Genomic DNA, 16,231 nt, shown 5'->3' with positions numbered 1-16,231 from the left:
CTTACTCACACTCCATCTGTTCCCTGCATCTGCCATACTGTCTCCAATCCCAAGCTGAAACTGCCAACTTAAAAACAAATTTTCTCCATACTTTTTTCATTTTCATTAGATAATGTACTTGTTTAGAGCCTTGGTTAAAGCACTTTCAAGTCTCTAGGCAGAATTATTTACTCTTGCCTGTGGCTATGAGCCTGAAATGATTTGTTGCTAGTTCTCAGTACCAGTGGAATTCTTAGGTTTGGTGAGTGAGAGTAAGGGCTTTGCTTTGTTCATCAGGGGATGAATAGATGTTAATGAGTGTAGTTGAAGAAAAGTATGTGGTCAGCATGAATGGGCTCCTGTTCTCTTGCTCCCTGTGTTGCTAACCATGCCCATCTCTGATCGTTGGATGTGTTTTAGAGAGGTAGAGTGGAAGCAGTCTAGGACTAAGTAGTAAAAGAGCCTGACGCCAAGACTCATTCTGAATCTACCCCAGGCGTGTCATGTACTGTAATCGGTTATTTTATGAGAAATATAATAGGGATTTTTGTCTGTAAAATAGAAATAAAGATGGCAGCTGCTTTGTTTGCCTTGTAGGGTTGTGATAAAAATTAAATGAATTTGGGGTTGGGGATTTAGCTCAGTGGTAGAGCGCTTGCCTAGGAAGCGCAAGGCCCTGGGTTCGATCCCCAGCTCCGAAAAAAAAACAAAAAAAAAAAAATTAAATGAGTTCATGAATATGAGTTTCTTATACATTGGAAAATGCTATTTTAATTCTTTTAGTAATTGTACTTTTATTTAGTATCTTACTGTTTTATTGTTCATTTAGACCACGGCACAGTATGGCAAATTTAGAAAATATTGTAAATGAAGCCAAGAACATTCCAGCCTTTCTACCCAATGTGTTGTCCTTAAAAGAAGCCTTACAAAAGGCTCGTGAATGGACAGCTAAAGTGGAAGCTATTCAGGTAAAGAAACGTTCAGATTAGCCTACCTATCAGGTAATACCTTCTCATAAACCTTATTACTTCATTAGAATATGAATAATAAAGTAATAGTACCGCTATTCTTTCCTCTGATTTTAAAATTCAGAATAAATACTAAATATTTAAAGGTTACTAGCTTTGATTAAGAAAGTTGATAGAGTTAGATAATCAAGTTTTCAGAGAAAGGGGCAGTTATATTTTATAATTATTTCAGTTTTTACTCTTTTTGTGGAGGGCTGTTGTTTTTTGACACAGTCTCACTGTGTAGCTCTGCTTGGTCTGAAACTCATAACAGAGTTGAACTACATTCAGTTTTTTTTATAAGAAATAGTTTTCTTGTCTGTAAAATAGAAATAAAAATGGCAGCTTCTTTGCCTTGTGGGAGTGTGATAAGAATTAAATGAGTTCATGAATATGAGTTTCTTACACACTGGAAACTGGTCTGAAATTACTGCATAGTCCAGCCTAGCTTCCAGTTCACAGAAATCTAACTGCCTCTGCTACCTTAGTACTGGGGTTAAAGTCACGTACCACCACTTCTGAATTAACGTCCTTGATGATTTTTAAGGACTGTCTGTCAGTCCTTCCTTTGGTAGAATACTAACTTGGAGGCTCTGAGTGAGTAGGTTCTTTTTCTAGGACAACTAACTCTTCAGGTTACATGACTTCTAGATTTACCCAGAAGATATTCTGTAGTTAAGGGATCATAATTGGGCACCAGAAGAAGTAAGAACAAATATATTATTTGTTGACCCTTTTGATATCTGAGCATTTTTACCTGTATGTTTAAGCTAACTCTTCGTATCCTGCTACCATAGTGATTTTTGCCATTAGTGTTTCATAATAGCACAATATATTATTATTTAAAATCATTGTTTATTTATATGTAGTTGTGCCAGAATGTATGTTTGTGTACCACATGCATGCACAAGCCCAGAAAAACTAGAGGAGGGTTTTGGATTTCCTGGAACTGGAATTATATATTGTAAGATGTCATGTGGGTGTTGTGAACTGATCCTGGGTCTTATGCATGAACAAAAAGTTCTTAACTCTCCAATATCTATTCTCTATATTAATTGTAAAGAACTGACAGAATTATTTGGGCATTTTTTGAAACACTGTTTCATATAGCCCAAGCTGGCGTCAAGCTGTAGCTAAAGCAGGCCTTGCACTCTGAATTGACCTCCTGTCTTCTGAGTGCTTGGATCATACCCACACACCAGCAAAACCTCATAGATTTCTTGTCTTTATTTTCCCAGATGTGTCAGTGTATCTTTCTGAATAAAATTTCAAGCAACCATATCAGTTACTACATGAGAAAAAACCTTTTCCTAGAATGTAGTATAATGGTTCTAAAAACTGAAGTGATTGCATAACATGAAAATACTGAAATGCCTTGCTTTTAGGAGGAAAGTCATCACTCCTAGGTTTCATTGTATAGCATAGCAGGAATGGCTATCCAGTCTAATGGCTTTTAATCTTATGTCCATAGAAATTAAACTTAGGTCATAATGGTAAAATAGATTCTACACTGCAAAAAAAGATGTTCTCTCATTCTCCGTGATATTCTTTATAGGGCCTGAAGCAATGGCTCAGAAGATAAGGGGCTTACTGCTTTTGTAGAGGACCTGGGTTCAGTTCCCAGCACTCATGTGGGAACTCACAACATCTGTAACTCCAGTTACAGGGGCTCCAACACCTTTGGCCTCTGTAGGCACCACACATACTACACACTCATATTGGCAAGACAGTTTCATGAAATCTTTAAAAAGTATTTACTTGCTTCTAGTAGCAAATTCATTCTTTATTTCTAATTTCATTTATATATTTCCAATCTTCGGCTTGTTGTTTGAAGTATTTTTTTTTATCTTACTGGTTCCCTTATTAATTTATGAACATTTTGGTAATTTTTTCATTAAAAAATGAATTTCTTGCTAGGTGGTACTAGCATACATCTTATCCCAGAACTTAGGAGACAGAAGCAAGTGGATCTCTGTGAGTTCAAGGCAGCATGGTCTACAGTTAACAGTTAATTCCAGGACGTCAAGGCTATGCAGAGAAAGGGGGGGGGGGGCTTGTGGCACACGACAGGGCAGTGAAGATGGTTCAGTGATTAAGCCCTGACTGCTCTTCCAGGGGTCCTAAGTTCAATTCCCCAGCAACCACATGGTCGCTCACACCATCTGTAGTGGGATTCAATGCCTCTTCTGGTATGTCTGAGGACAGAGACAGTGTACTTACACATATAAAATAAATAAATCTTTAAAAAACAAACACAAAACCCCCAAAAAAGTGAATTCCTTGGGAAGCAGGTACAAGTGGATCTCTTGAGTATGAGGCTAGCCTGGCCTACATAGCCATTTCCAGTTCATCTAGGACTAGATAATTGAGACACTGTCTCAAAAATAAATAAACTATATTAAATTAATTTTAACTTAAAACTTTTAATAAATTTTAACTTTTTAAAACTTATTCTGTAGAAAATTTGAAGTGTAAATTCATTAAAGAGACCCAATTAGTTTATTTAAAACAGAAATTAACAGGAATACTTACGTTCCTTAGTAGGACTACTGTCTGCCTAGTCTAAAAGGATAGGATCCATTCCCTGTTTTGAATTTAAAAAAAAGTTGGCATTAACTATTTTCCTCCAAATATTTTGTCAGACTCCATGGAAGAATTAAAGTTGCATGGATCTCCTTTTTCTTTTTCCAGAGCGGCAGCAACTATGCTTACTTGGAACAGCTTGAGAGCTTGTCTGCTAGAGGACGCCCTATCCCTGTGCGCCTCGATGCCTTGCCTCAAGTGGAGTCACAAGTAGCAGCAGCGCGAGCCTGGAGGGAGCGGACGGGGCGCACCTTCCTTAAGAAGAATTCCAGCCATACATTGTTACAGGTGAAGAGTAATTCATGTGTGTGCTTTAACATTCTCACAGCAACTGACAAACCACTCCATTCAGAGGTGTTGCTGAAAGGTCCTTTTCGGTTAATTTAGTCTTCATTATAATTAATTTCTATAAGCTAGTATCAGATGTGGAATTGAAACTTGGAGTCTTAGGCAAACTCTTTTTTTCATTAATCTATTCTGTATCCAGAAAAAGCAACCAGTATATCTCTAAACCTCTGTAAGTAGACTCTGCTGAAGAATATTATCCCTCAGAGACAAATTTTTTTTTTTTTTTTTGGTTCTTTTTTTCGGAGCTGGGGACCGAACCCAGGGCCTTGCGCTTGCTAGGCAAGCGCTCTACCACTGAGCTAAATCCCCAACGCCAAGGGGTTTAATTTTTAAACTAGAGTTCATTTTTAAGTATTTTTAAAATCTTGCAGGTGCTAAGTCCACGAACAGACATTGGTGTATATGGCAGTGGCAAAAACAGAAGGAAAAAAGTAAAAGAAATAATAGAAAAAGAAAAGGAGAAGGACCTAGACCTTGAACCTTTGAGTGACTTAGAAGAAGGACTGGAGGAGACGAGGGACGCAGCCATGGTGGTAAGGATCCGAGGGACAGACCTTGAATTTGCTCTCTGAATTCGAAATTTTATGAAGATGTTAGCAAGTTCTTAACTGTTTTACCTATCTTTTTGTGTGTGTGTGTGTGTGTGTGTGTGTGTGTGTGTGTGTGTGTGTGTGTGTGTGTGTGTGTGTGCGGCATATGTATGTCATAGTGTAAAAAGTTCACTGTTTTCCTGAGAGGTTTTTTTCCCCTCTTTTTCCTTTTTTTTTTCCCCTTGGCTGCTAGGAAATTAAAACCTTATGTATGGTGGTATTTTGCTTGTTTCTAAGCCTTTTTTTGTTACAGGATAAAAAGTGAATTTCTTTGTTTTTAGATCTCAAATATTTATCATTTTTTTGTGGTAAGAATATTCAAAGTCATTTTTTGGTGATCTTGAAATAATATCTTACACTGTTACTACATGGATAAAAGCTCTTAAGTGTACTTTTTAAAAAGATTTGTTAATTTTATGTATATGAGTACACAGCTGCCTTAAGCCACACCAGAAGAGGGCTTTGCATTCCATTACAAATTATTGTGACCCACCATATGGTTCCTGGGAATTGAACTCAGGACCTCTGGGAAAAACAGACAGTGCTTTTAACCACTGAGCCATCTCTCCAGCCCCTTAAATGAACTTCAAAATTAGACACCCACCCCACCCCACCCCCGCATACACACACACTTTTTTTCCCCTAAAGAACAGCTTCAATTTCTAGGAAAACTGAATGAAAGACACAGGTATTTTCCATGACTTCTTCACCTATTTCTTTTTTTTTTTCTTTCTTTTTTTTTTTTTTTTGGAGCTGGGGACCGAACCCAGGGCCTTGGGCTTGCTAGGCAAGCGCTCTATCACTGAGCTAAATCCCCAACCCCCGTATTTCTTTTTCTTATTGAACCATTTTTCTAGTCTTGACTTGGAACAGAATTGCTGAGTGAGAATTCATAGCATTTTATGGTTCTTAATACAGTATCATGGTCTCCAAAGAAGCCATCAGCTTATTGCTAACAGTTACTTTAAAAAACTGTCACGAGGTGGTGGTAGCACACGCCTTTAATCCCTGCACTGGGAGGTGGAGGCAAGTGAGTCTCTGAATTTAAGGCTAGCCTGGTCTACAGAGTGAGTTCCAAGATAACCAGAACTACATGGAAAAACCCTGTCGCAAAATTAAAAACAACAACAAAAACAAAACAGAAAATCCCTTCTAGTATCCAGCAGTGGTGTGTGCTCAGTAAAGCACTGGCAGTGACAAGAATTGTGCTTCTTGGGGTTGGGGATTTAGCTCAGTGGTAGAGCGCTTGCCTAGGAAGCGCAAGGCCCTGGGTTCAGTCCCCAGCTCCGGGGGGGGGAAAAAAAAAAAAGAATTGTGCTTCTTCAGGACTTACAGATTAAGAAGAATGGAATTATTAGGGGCCTGAGAAGGAGAGAGAAAATAAAGATTAGTTTACAAAACACATAAATGAAGGGGTTTGCATACACTAAATAACTTGATAAGATTCTTTCTGTTTATAAATAATCCAAATTTGAGGCCAAAGAAAGTGATCTTCCATTAGAGAGAGCCTGCCTAGTAAGTCAGTCTTGTCAGCAAATAGAACTGGAAATTATTTTAAAATTGTTTCCGGGGTTGGGGATTTAGCTCAGTGGTAGAGCGCTTGCCTAGCGAGCGCAAGGCCCTGGGTTCGGTCCCCAGCTCCGAAAAAAAAAAAGAAAAAAAAATTGTTTCCAAACTTCCAGGTATTTAAAAAGAAAATATGCTGGTTACTAATCTTTAAATTCTAGTTGTTCTTATTTACTGGGTTAAAATGAGTTTTACAAGATAATACTTGATCATCAGGCTGTCTTCTGCTCTGAATGAAATGGAGAGGTCTTCCACAGGAAAATAAGAATGTTTATCTGAACACAACGTGCCCTTGAGGAACGGGAAGCCATTAGTTATTGTTTATGTTGTGCTAGGTATTAGATTAGGCACTTTGGTGAATAATTGTATTTAATCCTTAAAATTGTAAAATGTGGTTGGTGGCATGCCTGCAGTTTTCAGAAATCTGATATCTGGAAAATTTGTGCCACAGTTCAATTGTCTGTAAGTCCAACAGCCAGGCTTGGTACCAGGCTTGACTTCAATAAATATCCTCTTTGTACTGCACCCTACATAAAGTACTAAGATGTAATGTCCACTTCACAGGTAAGAATGTTTGTATGCTAACCCACATTCTAGGAAGTTGCCGCTGTACTTTAAAGTATGGGCTGTACTTTGTTACCATGATACTGGAACTTGAAGTAACATCCCGCAGCTTGAGCATTTGCTGTTTTGTGGGTATTTTAGAATGATTTCTGTTAAATGTTTGTTGTGTACAGGTGGCAGTTTTCAAAGAACGAGAACAAAAGGAGATTGAAGCCATGCATTCCCTCAGAGCAGCCAACCTGGCCAAGATGACCATTGTGGACCGCATAGAAGAAGTAAAGTTTTGTATTTGCCGCAAGACAGCGAGTGGGTTTATGCTACAGTGTGAGCTCTGCAAAGACTGGTTCCATAACGGCTGTGTTCCCCTTCCTAAGTCAGGTTCCCAGAAAAAGGGATCCAGCTGGCAAGCCAAAGACGTAAAATTCCTTTGCCCTCTCTGCATGAGATCCCGGAGGCCGAGGCTAGAGACTATTCTGTCACTCCTGGTATCCCTTCAGAAGTTGCCTGTACGATTGCCTGAAGGAGAAGCACTGCAGTGCTTGACAGAGCGTGCTATGAGTTGGCAAGATAGAGCACGACAAGCTTTAGCCACAGATGAACTGTCTTCTGCCCTGGCCAAACTCTCTGTGTTAAGCCAGCGTATGGTAGAACAAGCAGCCCGAGAAAAAACTGAAAAGATTATCAGTGCAGAACTCCAGAAAGCAGCCGCCAATCCAGACTTACAGGTCAATTCCTACTTACCTTCTTCTGTCTCAGTGTGTGACTGTGAGTTAAATGTATTTAGCCTGGTGACTCGGGAAAGCAATTATAACTGCAGCAGTTATGATCCATAGCATCTTCTTCCTTCTGCCTGCACAGCTTTGCTGTTTTTCCTCAGTAAAAATTCAAGTCATAAAAAAAAAAAAAAAAAAATTCAAGTCATTTTAGTGAAATACCATCTGAAAGTATTCACCTAAGTGAAGTCTAAACTGTAGCATATTTATTTTCTGCTAACTGTTAAAGAAGTATGTTAGCTGCTTTTTAAATCAAATAGTTACATTTTGTTGTTATTAAGCATACATTAGTTACTTGTAGTTGTTTAGTCTGTGTTTATCTTTGTTGTTTAGGGACACTTACCTAGTTTCCAGCAGTCTGCTTTTAACCGGGTGGTGAGCAGTGTATCCTCTTCCCCCCACCAAACGATGGACTATGATGATGAAGAAACAGACTCTGATGAAGATATTCGAGAGACATATGGCTATGACATGAAGGTAATTACAGGGACAGGCTAAGGACACCTATCTGATAAGTTCTGTTTTTAGAACTGCTGCCATTGGTATGTAAGGTGGAAGAGAAACCTGGTCATGTATTTTTGAGTATGTTGTAATGGCAGTTTGTCAAAACTTAAAGAAAAAAACAAAAGTGAAACTTTAAAAAATATCTTACATTTGTGGTGAGATGCCCCTGCAATGGTGATTATTATTTAATATTATAATTAATTTTAATGTCATGTTTTTAGTGTTTTATGTCAGAAGTTTTTAACCTTAAAGCTTTCATTTATAGCTTTTTTAAAGTTAGGTAATTATAATTGTGATAACTTCTCTTTGTTCTTTAGGATACAGCCAGTGTAAAGTCCTCTAGCAGTCTGGAACCCAATCTCTTTTGCGATGAAGAGATTCCTATCAAATCTGAGGAAGTGGTGACCCACATGTGGACGGCACCTTCATTCTGTGCAGAGCATGCATATTCTTCTGCTTCTAAGAGTTGTTCTCAAGGTATTAGTTACCCTTGGAAAAGGTACAATCTGGGCAAGGTGGTACATGCTTGTCATCCAAGCACTTGGAGGTATAGGCAGGGGAGCCCCAGGAGTTCAAGTTCATTGCTGACTATCGGATAGCAAGTTTGAGGCCAGCCTAGGCTACCTGAGACTCTGTCTTCATAAAAACAGAAGTGGGCCTGAGAGATTGTTCAATACCAACCATATAAGTCTTAACAACCTAAGTTTGATTTTCAGAACCCTCATAAAGATGTTAGATGCAGTGACATGTGTATGTAGTCCTGGTGCTGGTGCAAGAGGTAGGGAGTGGAGACAGATTTGGCTGGGAATTCTCAGCCAGTTAGTCTGTGGTAGGTAGCACAACAGGAGAAACAACAGGTCCCTCAACAAAGACTCAAAACATTGTCTGATCTCTACATGCTGTGACATACATGTACCTGGACTCACATGCACATAACATACACACAAAATAAATAAAAAGCAAACAAAACAGAAAGCATAAGGGTGGGAGATTGGGTTGGGTGGTAGCGTTTGCCTAGTAAGTGAAAGGCCTAGGTTTGGTCCTAAACCCTGAGAAAAACAAAATAATTAATAGTTAGAAAGTAAGTTGAAACAGAAAAAGACATCATATTAATCCAGATTATGAATCCCTCTTGAATACAAACCTGGTTGTCACCTTGTGAGAGAGCTTAAAAACATTATTGTGGGGGGTTGGGAATTTAGCTCAGTGGTAGAGCGCAAGGCCCTGGGTTCGGTCCCCAGCTCCAGGAAAAAAAAAAATTATTGTAGTTAGGAAAAGCCAAAACTTATTTTCTATCATTTTTGATGTTCTGAAAAGATAATAGAATATAGAGTCCCAAGAAGGAATGTTTTCTAAGGTCACATGATTAAGTGTCATATTTGTATGAAATCTCTGTCAGACCTTGATTTACCCTCTACTTGATCAGTACCAGCTGTCAAGGAACTCACTGATATCCATACTGGACTTGGGTATTCTTTTATCTTGTGGTGTTTATTGGTTTGTTGGGATTTTTCTTTTGCATGCTCACGTGTGTGGTGTGTGTGTGTAGAGACAGTGTCTCATTTTAGCTTTAGCAGGCCTAATTCTCTTTGTGTAGCCTCTCTTGGCTTCAAACTTACAGTAATCCTCTTGCATCAGCTTCCTCAGTGCTAGGATTTCAAGTGTGTGCCACTGTACCTGGTTAGACTTCAGTATTGGGTTTTTGTTGTTGTTTTTGTCTTATGATTTTGTTTGGTATTCTTAATTGTTAGGAACTTAATTCTTTTGGTGAATTCTTTCTCGCTGATGTTCACTTTTCTTCTACCCAGAGAAAATAAATAAAACTTGATTTCACTACTCTGGAAAATGAAGATTATTTTTTCTACGATAAACTTTTAGAAATGTTATGGATCATTATATTATTCATTAGTAACAATTTAAAAAAACCTTATTTTGTATTAAAATAATGTATCCAGTTATCTAACTTTACTATAGAGAGGAGAGGCAATTTTTTTTCTAAACATTTAACTTTCATAATATGTGTATACCATTTTCATTTCTTTGCTTTGCTTCTTGATGTCTTGGGGAAAAGGTTCTAGCACTCCAAGAAAGCAGCCTCGGAAGAGCCCTTTGGTTCCCAGAAGTTTGGAGCCTCCAGTATTAGAATTGTCTCCTGGAGCAAAAGCCCAGTTGGAAGAACTCATGATGGTTGGAGACCTCCTAGAAGTGTCTCTGGATGAGACACAACACATATGGCGGATTTTGCAGGCCACACATCCACCCTCAGAGGACAGATTCTTACATATCATGGAGGTACGGGATGGCTAAGTGGGTAGTAGTTTGGCAGTCATGTTCTCTCATTTAAGTAAAAATACTTGTTTTTTTGTTTTCTTCACTGAAATTTTATGTAATAATTCTTTTATTTCTGCTAAAGAGAAGGAAAGATTCAAAAACAGTTTAGCCAAGTATCATGGTGCAGGCTTATAATCCTAAAACAAGGGAAGTAGAGGTAAGAAGATCAGGCATTCAAAACCATCCTTGGCTGTTTGAGACTAGCCTCCACCACACAAGCTCTTTTCTCAAAAACACATAAACAAAAACAATAAAGCAGTTTAGGGGCTGGAGAGATGTTAAGATTACTCACATGCTCCTGGTCTGGGTCAGTTACCAGCATCCACAAAGGGTGGCTCACATCCACCCATAACTTAGCTCAAGGGGATCTGAAACCCTCCTCTACTTCAAAAGCCCCTCCACTCACATGCATGTATACCCTACACAGAAACACACATGTACACTCATAATTTAAAAAATCAGTTTTATAACAGTTGCCTTAGATAACTGGATAAATGTTGAAATTTTTAAAAGGTTGGGCTGGAGAATTTGCCTGCTGTGCAAATATGAGGACCAGAGTTTGGCACGAATATTAAAAAAGGGGGGGGTAGATTCTCTTGGTGGTCTGCCTGTAACCCTGGTGGGTGGAAGACAGAGGCCAGAATCTCTGGAGCAAACTGGCTAGCTATACTAGCCAAAGTCGTGAGCTCCATGTTCAACAAGAGACTGTACCTCAGTTTATAAAGTGGAGAGTTACTGAGGAAGACACCGTACATTAACATTGGCCTCTACACACACTGGAACTTATACATACATGTGTACATACAACACATGCACTTCCAAACATGCTTGCAGGAAAAAAAAGGCAAGGAGGTGGTTGAGTAGAACTGGATGAGTTGGAAGACTCTACTGTCCTATACTACATGTGCATTAATGGCAAACATTTCATATTAGTGTTTTTACATCCATGATCCCCCTTTGATCATGCTAGGATTATAAGCATGAGCAATCCATTTCTGAATTTAGGGTTGTTATTATTTTCTACTCTTAGTCACCTGCACCTGCTTCCAGAGTCTTGGAGTCTTGGAGCTTAACCAGTTTCTTATTTATTTTTTTTGAGACAGGGACTTTGGAAGCCAAGTTTAGCCTCAAACTTTCTGAGTAACAAAGGATGAACTTAACCTTGTGATTTTCCTGTGTCTACCTCCCAAGTGCTGGGATTACACGAAAGCACCCCCAGCATATGGTTTTGTGTGTGCTAGGGATCAAACTCAGGGTGATCTGAGTACTCTGCCATCTGAGCTACATCCTCAGCAAGTCTGTCAGAGTTACATGTTGTCATGTAAAGAGTGTTGGGGCTGGAGAGACAGCTCACCAGTTAAGAGCTGCCTGCTCTTCCAGAGGACCCGAATTCGATTCCCAGCACCCACATGACAGCTTACAACTGTCTGTAACTCCATTTCCAGGATATTAGACAGTCTCACACAGGCAAACATGCAGGCAAAACACTAATACACATAAAATAAAAATACATAAAAAATAAATAAAATCTCAGAAAAATTTAAAATGTTGGTACAGTAGCTACAGCACAAGAGCTATCATACCTTTGTTGAGTAAACAGTTGTTGAGTTCTGTTGTGTACATTCACACTGTATGCAAATACCACAGTACATTCCTAGAACTCACTCACTCTCATTATATGGACCACTGCCCTTGAGCTTGAAGCCACCCCATTGCAGCTGCTTCCCAAGTGCTGGGATTACAGATGTGTACCACCAGTGCCTGTTACACAACTCCAATCATCCCAAACAGGAAATCTGAACCATTAAAAAATAATTGTTTGCCCTCCCTCACCTCCTATTCTGCTTTTCGTGTCTGCTAATTTTCATGTTCTAAGTACCTCACATAAGAGAATAACACTTTTTTAAAGTTTTGCATTAAAATTTGATTAATTTCATATTTTGAAGGATGATAGCATAGAAGAGAAACCATTAAAAATGAAAGGAAAGGATTCTTCAGAGAAGAAACGGAAGCGGAAACTAGAAAAGGTAGAACAGTTTTTTGGAGAAGGAAAACAGAAGACCAAGGAGCTAAAGAAAATAGATAAACCTAAAAAGAAGAAATTAAAATTAAATGTGGACAAATCAAAAGAGCTGAATAAATTGGCTAAGAAGTTAGCAAAAGAAGAAGAGCGAAAGAAAAAGAAAGAAAAGGCTGCTGCAGCCAAAGTGGAGCTTGCGAAAGAGAGCACCGAGAAGAAAAGAGAGAGAAAGGTGCTGGATATCCCCTCAAAGTATGACTGGTCGGGCGCAGAGGAGTCTGATGATGAGAATGCTGTGTGTGCAGCACAGAACTGCCAAAGGCCGTGTAAGGACAAGGTGAGGTGCAGGGGTTCGTTGACTGCTGTGAAGGGCCAGAGCTAGTGGTCATGGAGATGTGTTTATAATAGTATAGTAGTGATTCCAGAATTTGGACTTCAAACATATAGTTTTTTCTACAGTTTTTATAAACCATTGAAATTTAGTTCCTTAAGTATGCGTTAATGGAAGAAATGCAGTTTTTAGGTCATTACTAGAAATATACAGAAGCATAGAAAACTTACTTGACACCCTGGCAAGCACTGTACTTCTCATATGCAGTGTGCAGGTCAATCTTCAAAATACTCTTCTGACCTGAAAAGTCCATCCTTATCTTATCCATACTCTAAATGAAAGATTCTTAACATATACTTAATAAGATATTCTCTTAAATAGAAAATGATTTTTTAAGCAAATAATTCAGACTCAAGTTATTATTAAAATTTTTCAGCCTAGTCTAGTAGGTGGCTCGATTGTTAAAGGTACTTGTCACCAAGTTTGACAACCTGAGTCCAGTCCCAGAGCCACATGATGTAAGTAGAGAGCTAGCTTCCTCAAGTTGTCCTCTGACCCTACACATGGACACTTACGTGTATGCAGATCTGTGTAGTAACTTGTTTATTTGTTCATTTGTTGGTTAGTTAGTTAGTTGGGCTTTTTTGGTTTGTTTTCTAGTTTTTTAAGATAGGGTTTCTCTGTGTAGCCCTAGCTGTCCTAGAACTCACTCTGTAGACCAGGCTGGCCTCAAACTGAGAACTCTGCCTGCCTCTGCCTCCTCAGTGTTGGGATTAAAGGTGAGCACCACCACCTGACTCATGCAGTAACTTTGTAACCCTACATTTTAAGTACAGTAATTCAGTGTTGGATGTTTTATAGGTGATGCTTTCAATAGTGTCTGGGAGAAATGAACAGACTTTATTGAAGAAAAAAAATTCTTTAAGTGATTGAAAACATCTTTTATTCTTCCTGTCAAGAATTCTAGAAAGGAGCCATCGTGGTGATACAAAACAATTCAGAACCTGGGAGGCAGAGAAAAAGGATTTCAAGTTAGAGAACATCTTGAGCTACATACGGAAATCTTAAAACCCATATGGATAAAGGGCTAGGGACAGAGCTCAATTGTTGAAGCTTGGATGTCAGGTTGATTAGTAGGACCTATGTACAGCTAGACATAACAGCATGTCTCTGTTACAGTAGCATTGAGGTGAAGAAGGGGAGGGCAGATGTGGAGACTAGAGCAGCCCCCAAACCCGCTGGCCACAGTCCAGCCACTTGCTGAGCTCCAGGTTCATTAAGAGATCCTGTCTCAAAAACTGCTGTGTAGAGCCCCAGAGGAAGACACCTGGTGTCAGTTGACTTCCTACTGCTACACACAATTTGTAATTTTAAATGTATTCTCACACCATTTGATACTTAGAATCTTTCTAGCTCCTCAGTTTGAAAATAAAGGATAAGTAGAACTGCACCTCCATTCCTTGAAAGTTGTGGCCCACCTACTTTCTCAATTATAAACTTAATACATTTTTATAGCCTGAAGGTGGACCAAGAAGCTCTTGTTCCAGCTTCTCACGTTTACAGATGATGATGTGAACAAAATTACTTAGCTAACTAATATAGGCAGAGCCAGCAAGGCCAGCCCTGTTCTTCCGACTGTTCCAGATTCTCTACTAAGTCCCTGACTCATGGGTCATTCTTCATTGATTCACTAAGCAGGCAGATGGGAAGTTAGCTTTTCCTCTTTGGCTGTGAAAACAGCAGCTCAGTGCTCTTTGATTCTTCTGTCTTCTTTCCTCTTTAGCTGATTTTCAGTGATATCAATACTAGCTAAGCCCCCCTCCTCTTCCGTCAGCATGTAAACACTGCAGGCACCACCACCCCACTTACTCTGCGATTAAATATAAATTAACTCATGAAAAAAGAGAAGACACAGTCTGTGAAACCTCTCAGTGACATAAAAAGTATAAACAGGTGAGATTTGTTCCTACTGTAATTGATATTCGTGTGGGAACATTTTGGTAGAACATAGATTTAGCTACATATTTAGGAAAAATGTTTAAAGCTGAACATTGTTTTCCCTGTCATTAACTTACATGAAATAAAATTAATATTATATTTCTCTTTAATTCCATGCAGATTATTTCAGATTATAAATATTTCACCTCCATTGCTATTTTGCAGATTTTTTTCTGGCACTAGTTTATTAAATTAAAATTTTTCATTGGCCTGTGGTGGCGCACACCTTTCCAGCATTCGTGAAGCAGAGGCAGGTGAATCTCTATGAGTCAGGGCTACACAGAGAAACTGTCATTTTGTTTTTTTAACTTTCTTAATTTATAGTTAAGTATGTAACAAATGTCTGATACACAACTTCAGAATTAGAAAATATTTTTTCAGGAAAATATGTTCTTTAAAAATCATGCTGAATGGCCCTTCTCATTTCTCCTATCAATAATGGATATTATTTTCTCTAAAAATAGATTGAGAAAACAATTTTTAAGATTGTTTACTTGAATGTACCTAACTTTACTTTCAAAGTTACACAGATTAAAGAAAGATAACATCAAAGTATGGTGAAGGTTTCTGAAAGTCTGTTTCTCCCATCAGTTATGAAATTTGAGCTGAAATTAAATTTTAAAACAAGATAGACATGCGTTTGGAAATATTTTAATCTGGAAGCGTTTCCCCCCTGAGGTCTGCTCCTGAATCCTAGTTTGCTCCTAGACAGTCTGGAATGGTTAGTCACAATGCTTAGAGTACCTAGATTGATTAAAACTAGTAAGCTAAGACTATCGCTAAATATTAGTTTTCTTTCCTTTCTTCAACAGTGTTATACTGTAAGGTATACAACAAAATACAAATGGCCAGAACTTAAGTCTGAGTATGAAATGATACAACAAAAGAAGACCAAGCTGTCCTCTGTTTCCTCCCATTCCCATTGAGTTTCTTCTCTATCTTGATTGATCCTTAAAGGTGCTAGGCAAGCATTCTTAGCACTGAGGTTATAGACATGCAACCTCAGTATATTAATGTGTGTGTTTGTGGAGGAGGGTGTTCATGTGCTAGTCAGAGGACAATAGTTCTCTCCTCCTACTGTGTGGAGTCTATGCAAGGAGTCAACTCAAGTTGTCAGGCTTGGCAGGAGTGCTCTTCCTACAAAATATCTCTCTGGACCTATTTCTCTTTTGAACATACATTTCTCTTACACCAGAACACAGTAACCTATTTGTTCTCTTTTAGTAGTTTTTTACAAGTTAATCTGTCACCTTATAGTTGTTGAGACACCTGCCCTCATGCTTGCATTTTGTGAAATTTTATTATTTTTGTAATTACCTAAGCAAAGGGATTGGAGGCATGCAAGGAGGGAGGTGATTATTAGAGTGTAGTATTCAGTTAGCAGATTCCATGCTTTTGAACTCCCAGGTTACCATATAGATCATTGCCTCTCAGAATTGTCTGTGGATTCAGTGGACATTCAAACTTTAATTTGATTTGTGCTCCTTGGGGCTTTTCATACAGAAGTAGAATTCAGGTTACTAATTTGGTGAGTGAAGGCTACCATTTCCTTGCTTGGATTATCTGGGTAGGTAAGTCGTTATATAAGCAGAGGCTAAAGCACAGTCTGTGCACAAGTGAATCCCCAACTCAAGAAG

At 38.6% G+C, this 16,231-nt stretch overlaps 1 protein-coding gene across 1 annotated transcript in view; it reads left to right on the top strand.

Moving 5' to 3' along the window:
- Kdm5a (lysine demethylase 5A) overlaps positions 1 to 16,231 on the top strand; it is a 76,770-nt gene that overhangs the window by 55,140 nt on the left and 5,399 nt on the right. The window contains exons 20-27 of the mRNA XM_032905777.1: positions 809 to 947; positions 3,678 to 3,857; positions 4,289 to 4,450; positions 6,811 to 7,362; positions 7,744 to 7,887; positions 8,232 to 8,391; positions 9,986 to 10,206; positions 12,192 to 12,602. Coding sequence (XP_032761668.1) covers positions 809 to 947; positions 3,678 to 3,857; positions 4,289 to 4,450; positions 6,811 to 7,362; positions 7,744 to 7,887; positions 8,232 to 8,391; positions 9,986 to 10,206; positions 12,192 to 12,602 — 1,969 coding nt within the window. The remainder of the gene's footprint in view (positions 1 to 808; positions 948 to 3,677; positions 3,858 to 4,288; positions 4,451 to 6,810; positions 7,363 to 7,743; positions 7,888 to 8,231; positions 8,392 to 9,985; positions 10,207 to 12,191; positions 12,603 to 16,231) is intronic.

This window comes from Rattus rattus, chromosome 6 (genome assembly GCF_011064425.1).
Source record: "Rattus rattus isolate New Zealand chromosome 6, Rrattus_CSIRO_v1, whole genome shotgun sequence".
NCBI classification, from domain to species: Eukaryota; Metazoa; Chordata; class Mammalia; order Rodentia; family Muridae; genus Rattus; species Rattus rattus.
The sequence above is the reverse complement of the archived record's forward strand: the minus strand, read 5'-3'. Positions and strand labels throughout refer to the sequence as shown.